The sequence below is a fragment of the Lepisma saccharinum genome, chromosome 1 (assembly GCF_977018435.1).
Source record: "Lepisma saccharinum chromosome 1, izLepSacc3.1, whole genome shotgun sequence".
NCBI lineage: Eukaryota > Metazoa > Arthropoda > Insecta > Zygentoma > Lepismatidae > Lepisma > Lepisma saccharinum.
This window is the reverse complement of record NC_139229.1, coordinates 85,831,018-85,850,545: the sequence shown is the minus strand read 5'-3', so window position 1 is coordinate 85,850,545 and position 19,528 is coordinate 85,831,018. Positions and strand designations below refer to the sequence as shown.

Here is a 19,528-nt window from a genome sequence, read left to right as displayed (position 1 = left end):
GCAACAGGTAATTTACCTAACCTTTAAGCAGGTCTGGCTAAAGCAACAGCGTGGAAACCTACCTTAGCGAGATCTTTTAACACGCGTTTATTTTGCTTAACCAAGATGAAGTGTGGCCAGACAGAAAAGACCTTAAACATCATTGTTTACATGTTGGTAAGGTAATCAACGTGATTTACTTGAGAGGAAGATTATGAGGATGAGTCGCTTTCGTTTCTTCGTGCGCAATTCAAAAGAAGAGAAGTTGATGTTTCGCAGGTGACTGACCCACTGCGTTGAGGTCGCTTTTGGGAGGAAATGTCAAACAACGGCTTTCCCAGAAAGACGAGTAAATGCTCCCCCTGCAGCCATTTGCGATGTTATTTATTGTTCTTTGGCACGTGCTGGATCTCGCTCTGACATCGAGTTAGAACAACACCAGGCTGACAACACAGTTGCCACCTACTGTGGTTGAAAAACACCGAAATCCTAATTATGCCCATTATTTCCTTCAGATTTTCAGTTACTACCCATCTATTTATATGTTCAACGTTCACTGCTCGAAGTGGGGGTGGGGGAGTCATGTCATCAGTTGAGTTAAGAAAATTTGCGTAAATTACTCCTCCCAGCTAGGATAATTTTCGTAAGCAACCTCCTACATACTTCATTGTCTCAATGTTGATTCATACAAGAAACCCCCCTAAATATTTCCACTTCGAGTATTTCCAAATTTTTTAAAAGGAAAATTTTGTTTGGTGAGTTCTGTAGTGGAGAAACTCTACTATGGGTGGAGACGTCAGTGAGTTTTCCAAACCATATTAGACTATACTATATCTGCCTCGGTGTCGGTTCTGATCTCACGACCTTGATAAGAATTATATTGTTTATTGGTCCAACTTTTCTAATAATAATAGAACGTCACATAAGTGAAAATATAGTATAATTTAGCATGGATAATTGAAACAAAAGATATCCATAACTATCAAAATTGACGGAAAGCATCTAACCAATGGGTGGGTATCCGGGAGCAAGTATAGGAGCAGGAATTCGCCGACCTCCGTGTCAGAATGGTTAGCATAACGCGCTACGAATCCAGAGGTCCCAGGTTCGAACGCTGGATAAAGCATGGATATATCCTTTTGTTTGTTCAGCGATCCATTTCATCGTTATCGTCACGATTAACCCAAGGGGTAGAAAAGTGACGTAAAATAGAAAGACCAGAAATTCAAGCTCAGTTCATCACTGACTGGATAATTCAGCCCTCCACTCAAATGATCAAGAGTTTGGATACTTTTCGCCGCAGTTGGCAACTCTGGCTGGCACCCTTGGCTTTCAGCCTTCTCTGGGGCAGTGATCATGAAACGCCGCTGGTTCACGAAACCTTCGGCGAAAACAAACAACGCGTGCAGGCCCGAAAAGAAGCTTCGATACACAAACTAAAAAAAGACCCATCACGCGCTTCCACCACGAAGGCTCCCTCTCACAGGTCAGTTCGGATCACATTCACAAACGGGAAGACATGTCACGCCTCGCCTGCATTGTCGTCCTGCTGCTGTGCTTCCCTCTGCAGTTGTTCGGCTGGGGATTCAAGAACGACGGGCAGAGCATCCTCGATCCTAGCCTGAAGGAACCGCTTCGAGTCCCGGCTAGTAGAGTGACCGATTTCACGCCGCAACACGTACCTGTGGACAGCTCGCAACTCACGGGTCAGGCCGTTAAAGGCCCACTTCGCGAATCGTCGAGCGGGCTCCGGAGTTCGAGACCCGCCGCTGCAGGAAGCCAGGATTCGGGGCACGGTCCTCCTCGGGAATCACCGAGCGGAGCCCAGAGTTCCAGACCCGTCGCTGCTGACAACCAGAATGAGGGGCAAGAGGCGGAAGGGGATGTGATGGAGGTCCAGCATGCGACGTGCGAGATCAACACCGATGAGCTGGTGGCCACGGCACAAGCAACAGCGACAAGGGTTCTCAAAGGACTTTGTAATCCAAGTAAGTCTTTTTACGTATCAAGTTAGTGATAATTACAAATTAAGGCGTCTTAAATTCAAGTAAGTATTTTACATAACAAGTTAAGGACTCTGTAATCTAAGAAAGCCTTCTGCTTGTACAGGGATTCTGTATTCCAAGTAAGTCTTCTACATAACTTATACATACACAACGAGTAAATTTGACTGCCGAAATACTATAGCATGGATATTGCCAGGGATCCCGGGTTCGAATCCCAGCCTGGACATGGGTGTTCTTTGTGTGTGTACCTTCATCAATTTCATCATATCTTCACTCTTCCTCATCGTCGCGATTAGCTAAACAAGGCAGGAAAGCGACTCTAAATAAGAAATATTGAAAGTGAAAATTGATATAACTTACACAAAAATATCTTTCTCATGTTTCATTTTAGTATTTACTGTGGAATGCAGGCAATATCAACAGAGGTGTGGAATGTGCGTGAGAGAGAAAATGCAAGAGAGACTGTCTTGGTACACAACGGCCCCGGATTCGATTCCCGGTGGAGGCACAAAAATAGTTTACTGAAATGTAATGAGATAATAATAATATCATTGACTAAACAATCAATATTTTTGAGTTGTTAAAGTTAAATTCCTTGCGTATATGTATATATGGCCGTAGAGCGACATATCTTAATGTAAGTGACAGTAGATAAAGTTGATACACAGATAATAAGATCACTGCATGGGAAGGTTGTTCATTTTTTCTCTCTCCCTAGATCCAACTTGTTACGTTAAACTTACCATCCTTGATAGTGTTGCCCACGAGACGGGACAGGTTTTTTAAAATTCGAGACGGGACGAGACTGACCACCTGTCTCGTCTCGTTTTCGAGACGAGACACGAGACGGCTCCTGAAAAGTCTCGTCTCGTCTCGAAAGTCTCGAAAAAATATAAACAAAATAACTAATCAATTGCAAATATTTATTTATTCGGAATAAAGCATTTTCTTTGGAAACCCAAAACAGCTTCTGTTACAGGAATAGAGATCTGTAAGATTCCCCCTCGAAAAAGTATAATTCGTCACACGTTGTCCGTAACGAATTTCCCCAGATTTTAGCCTCGTGTCCCTGTATCTTCCTACTGAAATTTCCTCAGAATACCTTAAATCTGGCAACTATCTGCTACCCCAAGAGCTCTCTACCAAGTGCATATAACACAGTGCCATGAAGGCACATTTACGGGATGTGGGGGAAAGGTCATTTTGGAGGCGAAGTGATCAGCATCACACTCCGGCCGCTTTTGCCCTCCAGGATTGCCCCCATGCACCCATTGATATGAGGCTGTTGACCCCCGGAGCTGTTTTATGCGGGGACAATGCGGAAAAATTCCGACCTTTATTCACCCACTCCGGGATTCGAACCCGGGTCTCCCGCCTGGCAGTCAGACGCCCTAAAAACTACACCACCGCGGCTCTAAAAACCTAGTAAGAAGCTAGTGCAATTAGATACTCTTCTTTGACGTAACGAACATAAAATTGCCTGAAGTCATAGGAGTAATAAGACACATGCGACAGCAACAAGTGTCATTTGGAAATGAACCCACAGTAATAAATGCAACCTTCAGAACGGAAGCGACTAGACCGGCAAGGGGCACATGTTGCTTTGTCGCTTGCGTGTCGTTCGGACTGGGCCGTTTTTTAATAGCTTGCATTGTGTCACCTCTGTCTGTTGGTAGTGAATTCACAGTGAAAGCTTGCTTATAGGCTAAGGGAGATTTCACATCGAAGCGACACGCGACCCGTAACACGTGTCGCTTCAGGATTTCACCAATCGAACGCAGGTTTGTGCGACCTGCCATGCTCCTACGCTGTGAAACGTTGCTGTTGATTGGCTCGTTCCAAAGCAACATGTGTCGCGTGTCACTTGTCGCTCCGGTCTGAAATCTCCCTAAAGGAGCGTGTCGCTTGTTGCTTTGGTGTGAAAACCCTGTATCGCTTGTCGCCTGTCGCTTCAACTTGAAAGCTATCTTGTGGAAGTTTCACACCGAAGCTACAAGCGACACGAACAATTCACACCCAAGCGACAAGCGACACAATCCTCTTCAGTCTGAAGGAAACATTCACCCTGCATCCGTGAACAACGGACCGAGGCTACAAGAGACACGTGCCGCATTCCGTGTGTCTTCTGTTCGAAAGGTTGCATTGACTACTGAAAGTTTGCTTCCAAGCGACACGTGTCGCTTGTCGCCTGTAACTTTGGTGTGAAGAAATCTTCCTCACAGCAAACTCTTCGAACCGAAGCTGCACGTCTCGCTTGTCGCTTGCTTGTTGTTCTTAGGCCGTTTTCTGGATATCGTATAGACAATATAGTCGCGAGGGTTGTTATCCGCTCATGCACGATGAATGCTTGCTTATAAACAAGTGTCCCTGTCGTTCGGTGCTTCAGTGTGATACTTCCGTGTCGCTTGTCACATTGAACAAGTCACAGGAGAGAAGCGACAAGCAACATGTTTCGCTTGGATACGAACCCTCATTAAACGTAACCTTCCGAACCGAAGCACCACGTGTCTCTTGTCGCTTGCGTGTCGCTCAAATTGGGTCGTTTTCTTAATATCGAGCGTAGAATCGCCTCGATCTGTTGGTACTGCCCGTGCGGTGAATACTTCTATCATAGACGGAACGGAAGGGGATCCTGTCGCTTGTCACTTCAGTGTAAACCCCGGTGTGGCTTGTCGCCTGTCGCGTGTTCCTTCTGTCTGAAAGCTCTCTGCGTGTACGATGGATAAAGAGTGGATAGGAGCTAGAAAAGCAAGGCAGATTCTATACATTGTCTAGCTTTTGATAATCAACAAACTTTATTTGATATACTCACGTTCTTATGATTAAGGAATCATATTTATTCTCACTATAGCTAGAGTGAGCAAAGTTATTACAGGTTTAACCAATTTTCGAGAATAATATTTGTGATGTCTCCCAGTTACAACTTTTGTTGGCATAATATCCTGCATTACTTTTACGAGACGAGACGAGAAAAAACGAGACGAGACGAGACAGAACCCTTCGAGACGAGACACGAGACGGGACAAACGAATATTTTCGAGACGAGACACGAGACGAGACAGCATTTTCACGAGACGAGACGAGACAGACCAAAGTCTCGTCTCGTCTCGTCTCGTGGGCAACACTAATCCTTGAAATACTCTCTTACAGAACCGTGATCGTATAGAGTAAGAAAGAGTAAAAAATAATGAAGGTAAGAAATTAAAATTGACCCCCATGCTTATAGCATTAAAATATATTGTTTTTGAAATATCTTATATAGAGTGATTCAAAAGTTACTGATCTCTAACTTTCATTATAACTATTATAAAACAGTAAGAGATATTTACATTGTTTTATTACAATGTAAACCTTAGTTTATCGAGATATGCTTTTTCCAGAATTCTCATTTATGAAAAGAGACATACTATCACTGTTACATAATTCAAAGTTTCTGAAACGATACTATGTGGTGTTACAGTTCAAAAACAGAGTTTGTGCGAAACGCCTAATACTTCAGATATTTGTACTAAAAATATTAAAGGAGTCTTTTTTTGAGGGAGCAACACCATTAGGAGGGAAAATATGCGTCGTTTGTCCCCCTCCCGAAAAGATTCCTCCTTTAGAATTTCACGATTGGATGGCAGAACTGACCAAGGTGTGATCGCTGGTATTATATTTGTCGCCTGGCTTCAATGTCAATGGACGTGATGCAAATCTCTCACGGTTTTCATGTTATTAACAACAGTGGCGTGCCAAGGATTTTCGAAAGGAGGGGGTTTGGTATACATTTTTTAGTAGTCAGTCCTCATTTCGCCATCTTTTCCTGCATTTGATGTTATTTTTTTTAGTAATACTGGGTCAAGGGGGGTTATAACCCCCACCAACTCCCCCCCCCCTTGTGCACGCCACTGATTAACAACTAAAGTTAAGTTTCAGCAACTCTTGGACGATTGTGCAAATGCAATGGGCTGAACCGGTACCAATGCCAATGTATCGGTATCGGAAAGTATCGGTTGGATTCTATTTACAGATACCGGCCGATACTTTTCCGGAATTTTGATCTTTTTCTCGGGATCAGCAAGATGACGCTTTCACGAAGTCTATATATCCTGGAAGATATGCAAAATCGAAATTTCTATTAATTTTGTACCAATATTTTGTGACACAATTGAATCGGTGAGACCAAGAAGGGAAAGATTCCACTCGACCTTACTTTCGGGAAATAATTTAAAAAACCTCATAGCAACGAAAGCTAAAAGCCGGATGAAGAAACTTACAATTACAAACTTATTCATCATAACCATAGTAACAATATTCCATAAGTGTTTTGTTTTTAAAACCTTTTTTTTAGCTGTGATATGTATTCAAAGTATTCAGCCCATTTTGTTCAAAAAGTGGAATCTTTCCCTTCTTGGTCTCACAGGTTCAATTGTATTTTGTGATTACGTAACAGTTGTTTTTAATATTCTGATGTATTATTTAAATATTTTAAAGCAAAACACTGGTAAGTTTATGTTTATAATTGGAGTGTAATACTCACTAATATTAATCAATATTTTGGACAACTTTTAATTGTTACAATTTCAGGTATTGGTACCGGTAATAGTATTGGTATCGGTATGAGGTCTGTTTAAAGTGTGTTCTTACTCAACCAACCTCCCCGCCTTCACCTTCTGACGTTTGCCGAAATGCATTCATTGTTAGGTTAAATGCCTTCGTTGTTAGTTTAGGCTTGTTAAGTTTAGTTCTCTTAACATAAATAATACATTTTTGGTCAAGCCCCGAAAAACTGCAGAAAAAGAGAAAGACAGGAAGGTTGGTTGAGGCTTGTGCGTTAAGTGAGGCCCTTCAATTCTCGATTCTTTACAACTTTTTTTCTTCTTTTTCAGAGGACATAGAGGATAGGTTCCACAATCTGGAGACGCAACTAGGAGAGCAGCTGAACGTCATCAAGACGATGATCCTTAACATGGAAGACAAACTGGGAGATCACGAGCAGCAGATGAGGAGGCAGCACAGGAGGATCGTTGGCGCCATCTTGCGTAATGGTGGCGGAAACTGCTCCAAGAGCGCCGCTGCGGCGGGAACCGTAAGCGACCTCGACGACAACGAAGCCGCGGAGAGATACTTGAGTGAAGTCAGAGAGGAAGCTAGCCTTAGGGATTCAGAGGTTATGCGCCTCAACAGCACAATTAGAATGGAAAGCGGTCATAGGGTGTTCACGTACTATTGGAGCATAAGGGACATGGAGTACAAGCTCACCGGCTGGAACCATCGTCGTTCTCTGAGAAGTCCCAACTTCTACATCTACCCAGGGGGTTACAGGATGTACATAAGGGTCTTCCCGCGCCAAAATGGGGAGAACGTGTACATCCACGTGGGCGTGACGAAGGGTGATTACGACGAGACCTTGGACTGGCCCTTCAAGCTGAAGCACAAGGTGAACGTCCTGGATCACTCCAAGAATCCTCAGGATCTGTCTTCGCGGCTCTGGGACCCTACGGTCCTCTGCAGTGGCTGGAACTGGAGGCGCCCTGTTTCGGGAGACAATTACGAATGTGTCGGTCTTGGATTCCCACATGACGTCATAAGATCTCGAGAGTATATAAAGAACGACAGTATTGTCATTAAACTCACAGTATACTTAGATTAGTTTTGCTTAGTGGTCGTTTATTATTATTATTATTTTTTACAATTTTACTTCAGCATTTTGTTTAATTCTCTACTAAATGTTACTTAAGTGACTAAAATTTTGGGAAACAGGATGCACAAAAACACTTTCTTCGAAATATTGTATGATTAGTGCATAAAATTTTGCCTAAATTACATTTACATCTGAAATGTTGAATAATACTTTTGACGTTACATCCTATCGGAATTGGAGTAAGAAATGTGCTGTTGAAACGCTAAGGTTAATGGTTAATGTATAATATCAGGTTCGTCAGAACTAAATATAATAGGTCCTCCCCAATAGTGTTGTAGTAACTTCGTTGCCTTGCAATCAAGGGGTCCTGGTTTCGATACCCTGTAGAAGTTCATAGTGGTTCGGATTCCACTCAAAACTGTATGTTCAGTTCCGATTAGCCTATCTGTGTATAAAGTAGGTTTAAACAAAACCTACTTTAAAAATGAAATGCAGGTTTGCAGCGGTGATTATGTATAATGAATCAGATAATTCGTACAGTTAATTTGCAAAATCTTATTTCTTTTTAGCGCCTTTGACTGTGGCTCTAGTTTGTAAACACGATATTAAATTATAAATTTTAAAAAAACATATTTAAAGCAAATTAGTATAGTAGATAACACGCCATAGCTAATATATACAGCTCTTGAATTTTCCCAGATAAAATTTCTTGATCGAGTTTAAAAAGTGCAAGAATTGAGTCCCACACCTTATGGTTATGATACATCCCTGCAGATGGAGATATTTATTGTAGGTGTCTTGGAGGAAGCTCTCAAACCAAACTTGGGCATAGAACAATAGAGTTATATCACAAAAACGGGCGCGGTTGGTTGTCCTTCAGTATGTCTGTTAACATTCAGCTCCTGGTATCCTTCTATTTGTACAACATTAATCCTCACCCGACAAGGAAGTCATTCCCCCTTCCCACGAAACATTTGCAAATCTGCGCGCTGTTGCAACACTCGGAACTCCTTGTCAGTGCTACCGATTTGGGATTTCCAGATAAGAATTAAGTTACGACATTTGCCAAAATGGTCATGATCAGGTGGCATGACGGAACGGAAAGGAATTAGATTTTGTTCCAGCGCGTGGGCGGTGACATTTTGCACAGCGTTAAGACATTTTTCACGTTTGCCAAATGTAAGGCGTCACCATGACTGTGAAAAAAAGAATTGTAAAGAATCGACGGGAGACTTGAAGCTTTATTTTTGCTCCATTTGTCTCGAAAGGAAAGAATAATAGCAAGCTATTTTTAAGCTGAATCCTGGAAACCTTGACGTCAGACAGACCCACTGGTATAATTTTTCACACGTCTACGTGAGAAGAAACATCCCACTAGTTACAGAAAAATGAAGTACATCTGAAAAGTCACCTTCAATGACAAGCTCCACATTATTATTATTATTGTTATTATTATTATTAAGTAGTAGCAGGAGTGATAATATAGGATGCAATCCATTTGGGTCTTTCATTTCAAAATTTGATTTGTGTGTAAGATAAATTAATTTGAAATCGATATCAGAATTGTGACAACATGGCGAAGGAGGTAATCGCCCTAAAGTAAAAATAAATAGTGAACAAATATAAATGGCGATCCTTGATGTCAAGCGATGGGTCTTCAGTGAAAACTTTTCCTGAGACTTCTAACCAACAATAATCTTCAATGAACAGTTCTGTGGGTGTTTGACAGCTAAAAATACCAGTTCGCCCGTCCCTGCTAGCTGGCAGTGATATTCCCACAGGTGTACGAAGTCCAAGCATTTCGGATGGAAGGCAACAACAGCTGGGGGGAGGGGGTCTCCCTTATCGCACAACACTAAAGCAACCTTACGTTCTGACCAGACGAGGAATGCCTACGTTGTTAGGTTAGGTCTGTTAGGTTTGGTTCTATTAGCATAAATACACTAAAAATGTATTATTTATGCTAAGAGAACTAAACCTAGCCAACCTAACTCTACAACTTAGGCATTTAGACTAACAATATAAGCATTCCCCAGTGACGTCAGAACACAAGGTTGCTAGTTTTGTGCGATAAGGGAGGCCCACAAAAACTGCTCTGGGTAAATTAGGCGAGTCTAGTAGATGTGACATTGAGACCCTGGTGACAGCGGCAAGAGACAGTATGAAATGGGGACGTATTGTTTAGAACGCCGATATAGACGAAACTGATCCATGTATTCAATTATGTAGATATGCTTTATTCTACGATGCTATGGAAATTTCAAGAAAAGTGAAAAGAATGTACGTGCATTTTCGTCACCATTGCATAGCCAATTAAGAAGCCATTTGGAAGAGGAAATTTTACACTTAGGAATATATCACGGGCAAGTACGTAAACATTATGACTGATTTCCTTATTAAAGGAATGCTTTAGTCAATTATACAGTGGGATCCATGAGTATTACCGTGCAAATTGTCCATGACAATTTTCATTAAGTTTTCTCTTACATCTTATGTGTTTTTAATATTAAGCAATGGATTTTTATGTTTGCTGGTGCAGAAATTGTCAACATCTTGTTTTGAGTTTTCTTTAATTCTTGAACCTCTTATTGGGTCAAAGAAAGTGCACGAACCTGGTGATGGACAATTTGCACGGTAATACTCATGGATCCCACTGTACAGTGGGTTCTATGAGTATTACCGTGCGAATTGTCCACGACTATTTTCATGAATTTTTCTCTTGCATCCTGTATGCTTTTCGTGATGGATTTTTATGTATGTTGGTGCAATAGTTTTGTTTTTTTTATAAAATATTTATTGGTTGTGGACAAAATCCATGCACCAGTTAACAATTTATCAATTGGTATTATATACATGTATGCACATAATATTTACTCACAATTATTCCTTTCATAATAAATAGTTTCCAAATTTCATTACACTTTTACAGAATTATATTAGACTTATTAAGATATTTTGTAAGAATATAGATTACCGAGGATGAAGGTGAAGTCAGTAAACAAGGCAGTGTCAGTGGCGCTTGATGTCCACTCCTGTACAATTCCTGTAGAAATGGTTCTCTGTAAGTTTCATAAAGTTTGCATTGAAATATAATGTGGTTTGGAGTTGCAGTATATTCATTGCACAAACAAACTGGCGAAGTCACTAAATTCTTCTTGTACAGATGAGCTGCGGCGATAGTGTGATTTAACCTGCAGCGCATTATAGTTGTGAGGGAACTCCGGGAGAGTTGAATCTGTTTAAACCAACATTCCTTTGGAATTCTTTCTTGTATAGAATAGTAGGCCTTACCGCATTGAGTGCCAGTATTTGTCCACAAGTTTTGCCAGTCAGTAAATAGTATTTTTCTAGTGTGTGATTCCAAAACTACGGACGGAATCTTTATTGAAAGCGGCCGTTGGATTGTTTGATTCGCTGCGTATTTTGCCAAAGTATCTGCTATATTATTCCCTTCTATTAAAGAATGTCCAGGTGTCCAAATAAAGTTGATATCATATCCCAATCTCGATAATTTCCGTGTGAGTATTCTTATGTTAACAATGTACCATTCCGTATGACATGACCATGATGCAAACTGTAAAGAATTTAGCACAGAGGCTGAATCGGTTGCAATTAGAACTGAATTTAACTTCTTCTTTTGTACATAAAGCAATGCCTGTCGTATTGCAAAAGCTTCTGCAGTGTAAATTGACAGATACGATGGCAAAGGAAAAATTTTGAATTCTGCAGAATTATCACAGTAAAATGCTGCTCCTGTTTTTCCAGACGTTGATTTTGAAGCATCTGTATATATGTGATATTCACATTGTAATTTTGAATGTATGTAGTCTTGATATATATTATTTGAAATTGTAGGGATTGTCTTCCTGAAAACTCTACTTGGGTAGGCAGGAAAATGAATCCTCATGGGAGATATCATATTAAAGTAGTCTGTCATGAAGCATGGTGCATTAGGTAAACGAATAATATTAGCTTGAAATTTATTAATGTCCTTATAAGCATAATATAGTATAGGTAATCTGGATTTATATTTTGCTGTACGTCTGTTGAGCATCAAAGAGTCTAACAATTGAAGTTTTGGTATGATCGGAGATGTCGTGTTGGCAATTTTCTTAAGTAAAAATTTGCTCGCAAGATATTTAACTCTAAGTTTGTATGGTGGATCTCCCACTTCTACGAAAGTTGCTTGTTTTGGAGTTCCTTTTCAAAGGCCATAAATCCTGGATAAGCTGCTATATTGGATAGAAGATAGCGTGTTAAAAGCCCAACTTAAATTATCATTGTACATAAAGGAACCATACTCTAGTCTTGAGTTTAGCATCTGTTTATGGATCTGATGTAATAATTTAGGATCAGCACCCCACTTTTTCTTAACTGTCAACATTTTTATTATGTTAAACACTTGAGATCCCTTACATTGTGCCAGTTCTACTTGTGACTTCCATTTAAGTTTTTCATCTAATAAAAGTCCCAAAAATGTATGACTTCTTTGTTGACTAATAGTTTTTCCGTTTATATTTATTGATATGCATGAATGAGATCTCTTCTTATTAAAAACTACCACCGAAGACTTGTCTGGATTTACTTCAATTCCATTGATATCACACCATGATGATAATTCATCCAGAGATTTTTGAATTTTTTGAGCCCCTTCTTGAATATTTTTACTACTAGTGTATATAACAATATCATCTGCATATTGTAATAGACGAGTGTGTTGAAGAATTTTTGAGCCTAAATCTGCCGTGTACATATTAAATAGCATGGGACTCAGCACTGCGCCTTGTGGTAGACCTTTATGTGTATAACGTGCGGTGGATAACTGTCCTCCATATCGAATGTACAACTTACGTGCCAATAATAATCCAAGAATACTTTTTTATAAAATTACGTGGAACGTTCATTTTCTCCAATTTTTGTAACAGTATATTTGGAAGGACAGAATCATAGGCGCTACTTAGATCGAGAAAAACTACGATACAAAATTCTCGCCGTATGAAAGATAGCCATATATCTAAAATTAGTGTCGCTAATACATCTACTGTTCCAGTTCCTTTCCTAAATCCCATCTGATGTTTCGGTAATTTCTGATTATATTCGACCCACCATGTGAGTCTGTTCAATATTAAATGTTCATATAATTTAGCAAGGCATGATGACATTGCAATAGGTCTATAGTTCGTATGTATTCCTGATTGTTTACCTGGTTTTAATATGGGTATTATCACCACTTCTTTCCACTGTAATGGAATTTCTCCACTATTCCATATTGAATTGTATGTATTTAGTAAAATTTCATATCCATTCAAAGGCCAGTGTTGAATACATTCGTATGTAATACCATCTAAACCCGGAGACGTTTTCTTTCGTTTATGAACAACATATTCTAATTCATCCATAGTGAATAGCGATTCTAACGTGGATGTTTCTGGATATTTCATAGAGTTTAACAATTGACAAAGATTAGTTTCAACCGTATCTGGTGTCAACTTGCGGTGAAATTCTTTTATCCAGGCTGAATTGATATCTCCTCCAAAATAATGACAAGTATTATTATTGGACATACTTCTTATTATTTTCCAAGTCACTGAAATAGAAGAATCTTTAGTTAATGTAGAGCAAAATGACTTCCAAAAGTATGATTTTGATTTCTTTAGGAACCTCTGAGTTTTTGCTGCAATTTCTTTATATCTAATAAAATGATTGATGGTAGGATTCTCCTTATAATTTATGTATGCTTTTTGTCGTTCGTTTACCCATTTCTGGCAATCCGTTGTCCACCACGGAGTCACTTTTCTTCTAGATCCAAAATTAGATACTGTTGCATTTATTTGTTCTTGTCGAATGAGAGACACCAATGTGTCATACGATACTTCTTGTTTCAACAATTTATTCTTTATTGCATTGTTTACATTTCCGGAGAATTTCTGCCATTCAACCCTCCTTGATATATATTGACTATTGTTTTGTTCAGAGCGCATAGTAAACCACGTTATATTTTTATTATGTTGAAAGGTTATCATAATTGGCATGTGATTACTGTTGTAACACTTCTCTAATACACTCGAATGGATTTTTGAAGCTATATCGTTTGAGGTAATAGTTATGTCTGGAGCACTCGGCTGTTCATTAGGTCTTGAGATTATTGTAGGTGTCCCGTCGTTGAGTAATACAGCTGAGGAATCTTGCAAGTAATTATACAAATCTTTACCAGATCGATCAGTTAGAGAACAGCCCCACATAGGGTGGTGTGCATTAATGTCCCCTGCCAGCACAAATGAAGTGTTTGGTGGAAGCTGCCCAACGATATTCTGCCACACTGTAACAGGGAGGTGCACTGTGGGAGGGCAGTAAATTGATACATAAGACGTATCAGCAATCCGAACACCTGTAATCTGAATTTGACTGTTTATATTTTGAAACAAAATAATGTCATACTGTATATTTCTTTTAACACCTATAGCTGAACCACCGTATCCATCTAAACGATCATCTCTTATCCAATTGTAACCTTTAAACTTCAATGTTGAGTCAGTTTTCAACCACGTTTCTTGTATAAGAAGGACATCTGCAGAAAAATAAGATAAAATATGTTGTAAATTATGTCTATTAGGAATTAAACTTCGTATATTCCATTGTAACATTTTCAAGACTTTGTCTGGCATGCTGGTTGTTGAAATAAGTATTGCAAAATACTTGTAGCAATGCAAGTCCAGTCCTGGTTAACGTTCAATGTCGAAGTCCCTGCTAGGCTACATAATTGTTCTATAAATAATGAAAAATTATTTAGGAATTTTGTAGAATTTTGTTCTTGTGCCCGATTTGGCTGGATAGCTTGAGCCGCCTCTGCAAGAACAAATAATTTATTTTGTTGGCATGTTGTCGACAAATCCGGAGCATTGTCTTTTCGAGATCCTGACAAAGAATAATCAGGGCTTGTCATTCTCTTTTTATATTCATTTTGTCCAAATGGTTTCAATGTTTGAGAAGATTTCTGGCGTTTTCCTTGAGAAGACTCAGTCTCTTCCAAATATTTTCCAGCTTTCTTTGAACTGTACAATGGCCTTTTATTACATACACTGCAGGCGCGTATATTCTAGGCTACCTAGGCTATCGCCGAAGCCCATATTAAAATACAGGAAATAATCGACTAGCAAATTTAACCGATGCTTCACTCTCAAGTTACGACCAAAGGGGAAAGCGCTAGTGTAAGGTCGTCTTTATTTATCGCCAGGCTTCTTCGTCTGAGGATAAAGTCTTTGAACCAGCAGGCGGTCCTTTCAACCTATGACGTATTTGTGCTGGCAGGGACGACCTTGGTGGTCCCTGGTGCTGGCTTCCAAACCCAAGCGCTGGAGAGTGAAGACTTCGCTGCATCCTGGCGATATTGTAGTGTTGCCAACAATGGAAATACGAAATTCGCTAGATCGCTGGAAAAGAAATTATAGGCGGGGGTGTCAATGCAAATTATTCAAGCTGGGGGATGCCTCATGAAAATTACATCACCTCCCCCCCCCCTCCATCCCTTCGAGCATTGCCCGTCTCTCTTCCAGTTCCATGAATTTCGTCACATACAAGCATTATAAATCCGCCAAATTTAGTGATTTTCCCCTGAAGGTGGCACTCTGCTTCTCCATGAAATTCGACTGTGGTCGCAGCCGATCGCAGCTATATGGGACATTCTGATGACGTCAGCCATGTTGCCATCCTGTTTACTTCTGTTTCAAGCAACCCCCCTCCCACCTCCCCCCGCTGTCAAAATGTCAAAACCTTCGCCCTCGCGGTGGGGGTTTCGGCCCGAGTCATCCCAATGAAATACGTTTGGCAACATAAACAATCCATGTTGTCATAGCAACCATTCACGCACGTGTTTTCAACCACGCGGGTCGGTGGTAGTTTCCGCAAAAGGAAGGGATATATGGTCAAACTTGTTGTGTCCGAGATCCGAGTTCTTTGTGTCGCCCGCGTATCGTGTTCATGGATGGGAATCCTTTTTTAAAAAAAAATCAGTGATCGAGGCCCTTTTGTTGTGCTGTGTTTTTGACATGTGTTGTGTTGTTCTGTGTTTTTGTTCCGTGGGCGTGTGAAAATGGATTTAATCACCGAACTTGTCTCAAAGACGCCATTCTCACGGCTTCCTTACGAGGATAGGATGCAAATAATAGACAGGTAGGCCTCTTCCACCTCTTCCGGACCTTACAGTCGTGCAGAAAGACAAAAATACGGTATATATTAGGCGTTTTCACGAGACCAGCTGCCAAAAATATCTTTGGTTGACTGAGTCGAGTGCACTTAATAAGTTGTATTGCTGGGCATGTTTGCTTTTTTCTACCGACAAAAGTCCTTAGAATACAACAGGATTTAGTAATTTAAACTATTTGGTAACTGCTTGCCATAAACACCAAAAATCACTTAGTCATATACGTGCGTTCAGTAACTTACAGACATTCGGTTCTCAAAGAATTGATCATTCCTTGAATTTGCAAAAGAAGATTGCTGACAGTTTGCATAATGAAAAAGTGAAGGAAAACAGAATTATTATAAGAAGATTAATTGATGCAATAGCATTTCTGGGGAAGCAAGAATGTGCATTTAGGGGCCACAATGAGCAACACAGGGACAAGTGCGGCTTAGCAATTTAGCTATAATGTCTATTGAGATAGGGGTTCTAATCAACATCAGAAATTCATGTGAGGACACATTCTTCGATAAAGTGAAAAAAAAATTCACGGAAAAGGAGGGAAGAATGGAGTTTATCTTCAAGTAAGGTAAGAAGTTAATTATTATTTCATACTCGCATGTAGGTCCTACATATTGCATGTTATAGACCGCTCCTCTTTATAAATAAGCACGAAATAGTTTATGTCCATTGCCTACTATTGTTGTTTTTAATGGCAAGATATCGATGTAAACAAAAAAAATCCAAAATGAATGAGGAAGAGCCCCCCCCCTCTTTTTTGCCGGATACATTTTCATTTAAAATTGAAACACTACTATATTTGGAGATAGCCCTGATCTTGATCTCAGCATACGCCACTGATACACTGTATTGATCTTGTATTATATTATTATGATATGAGGTGCTACTCGAATTGTTAGATATCGAAGCATATGTAAATGGCATTACTGTCTTTTCTATTTCCTGAACATGGCCAGTAGATATCTGTTCATATCCATACATATAATTAATTTTTGGGACTTTCTTCATAGCTTCGTTAAACGTAACATTCTGAACTGTCATAATTTTGATTATTTCCTTTTGGCGTTGTTTTTCAGGACAGTTTTTGTCAAGTGCAATAGTTGTCAACAGCTTGTTTTGAGTTCTCTCTTAATTCTTGAAGCTGTTATCGGGTCAAATAAAGTGCACGAACATGGTGATGGACAATTTGCACGGTAATACTCATGGATCCCACTGTACGTAGCTACCTGTGAAGCTTAAAACACAAATGCGAAATAAACGTTTAAGACTGAATCGATAAAATTGGACAACGAAAGGAATAAGTATATTTTAGCAATATTATCTTTCGTTTTCATGTATTACTCATGAACTGAGAGACAAATGTACAACGTTATTAAACAGAAATATCAATCACGGGTATGTTTTTACCATTACATCAAAATCAGTTACCAACTATGCGCATTAATGAAATGTAGAAACGACTGTTACGTAGTAGTGTATGTGAAAACTATATACGAAGATAAGTCACTTTATTGTCATTAAATAAAGTTGCCCTTGTACGTAAATTATGTTAAGGAGGCTGAAACAAAGGAATAAAAAATAATTTCCTTAGCTTGAGGCAGCGTTGAGCTTAACCTTAGTAAATTTGCCATCGTTAATGATCAAAGTTGTGCAAGGGCAATGGTACTACTTTACTATACCGGAGACACCTATCAATGATTTATTTCACAATTTTTTACATTGCTAACGTACTATTCTGCATTGCGGAACATTTCTTTAGGTGAAATAATGAATTTCTAACGAAAATAATGCATATTTCTTACATCAACGAGTACTTACTGTTGTTCCTTATTTCCAACAAACCATCCACGGGTAGCCACAAAAACCATTGACGTTAGCCCAAAAATTCACGATAGCCCCACGAACCATCACGGAGACAAGGTATGCCTACTAGGTTAGGTTAGGCCTGTTAGGTTAGGTTTCATTAGCACTCATTTCGTTCAATTTAGCATATACGGACAATACGAGAGCGTATTGTGCTCTCGTGCAGAAAGCAAATGGCGGCAGCAGCAATAGCGCGTCGTTTTCGTAGAAAACCACATGCATTCGCATTAAAAGGGATCAAAACTTCATTCCCGAACATCAACAACGCTACAGAAAATGATTTGCGTAAGTACTTTCTCCTGTAAATTTGAAGAAATCCGTCTCCGGTATAGTAAAGTGTTACCAGGGCAATTGATAGATTCTTTATCAAATTTTCATTGTTACAGACTCGCCACTGTGAATATAACAGTAACTTCATTTTTATGACATAACTTATGTGTATTGATTGTTTAAATTACTTACAAATGATATAATTTAATTACATTGTTATATTCTGCATGCTGCATTATCGCCGTAATGATTTTTTGTTCCACCTATTAGTTCACTTACCTTTGAAAATATCATTACCTCAGCACAGGGTTGTTAAAGGTCCAGGAATTTTAAATAAATTCAATTCCGGTCAAGGAGAGAAAATCAGCAAGCGTAAATGGCTTCTTGACTGTAAAGAACCTTTTTATCTGCGAAGTATTTCAATTCGGTCCAGGAACCCTTTCTCCGGATCAATTTAAATACGGTCTAGGAACCTTTTTCCGGATGAATTTAAATACGGTCCAGGAACTTTTTTCATAGAAACAATACGCAACTTGTACCGAATTTAAATTGTGCGAGAAAAAAGGTTCCGGTCCTGCAGCGAAACCGAATAGATCCCATTAGAATTTGTGTGTTTTTGGACCTTTAAGATCCCTGCCTGAGCCGGAGAGACATTAAAACAAGTCGGCCAATCTTGGTCAAATCCAAATCTGGATCAGGCCTTGAAGGTGACGCTATTTATGCAAATTTCAATAAAATAGAGAAGTGGTGATATCCAATGTATGTTCACTTAAGTACGAATATCCACAGTCCGTACATGTTATATTTGAGTGTAGTCTTCATTGACCAAAACCATGTACAGTGTGACAAAATTTGTTTCAGTGCCACTCTGCACAGAAGCTAATCCAAATTTAACTTATAGTTCAATCCTGAACTGCAATTTTCTGGCTGTCAACTTTGAATTTCATTACTGTAAGAAAATGCAGAGAAGTCCGTGCGATACTGTTGTTTCTTACTCGTCTTTAATCCTTGATTACATCTGAATTAATGGAACAAACGCAAGTCCTCTGAAAGGAGATTATCAAAATTGACAATTAATTAGATACTTTTACAACCAGGACCAATATTCGAAGAGGTCGTCGTCGCCGTTATTTTATTAGCTCACCCCGCGTGTTTTTGCAATTTCTAGCCAGAGTTGCCGAGATGTTCCAACACGTTGATTAATATCTTTCATTTTCTTCAAAGCAAGAGAGTCAGGGAGAGGGTGATCGAAATAAAAATATTCCCTTCAATCAGGGACGGCGCCAGGGGTGGGCACGGGTGGGCAAGCGCCCACCCAAAAATTCCTGTGCCCACCCGATTGCCCACCCAATCAAATTCAATAAGTACATATACTTGGAGATATATGAATAATTCGATAAATAAGTGTATTCTGGTGTTCATAACATATATATTTTACTTGTGAATATTATCTATGCTAAAAATATTCACATATTATCAACCCATAAAAAGCCAATTTTGTCATTAGAAAGTGAAAGTAAATACTAGAGCTTTTGAAACAAAAACTGTGATCAAATTAATACTTCCATGATTAAAAGCAGTTAG

At 39.4% G+C, this 19,528-nt stretch overlaps 1 protein-coding gene across 1 annotated transcript; it reads left to right on the top strand.

Annotated features, from left to right (window-relative positions):
- The first annotated feature begins 1,379 nt into the window (after positions 1-1,379).
- LOC145997317 (uncharacterized) lies at positions 1,380-12,092 on the top strand. Its single transcript, XM_083134226.1, has 2 exons — positions 1,380-1,967; positions 6,857-12,092. The coding sequence occupies exons 1-2, from the start codon at positions 1,499-1,501 to the stop codon at positions 7,618-7,620; spliced, it is 1,233 nt and encodes a 410-aa protein (XP_082990352.1). The 5' UTR covers positions 1,380-1,498; the 3' UTR covers positions 7,621-12,092.
- Positions 12,093-19,528: the final 7,436 nt, after the last annotated feature.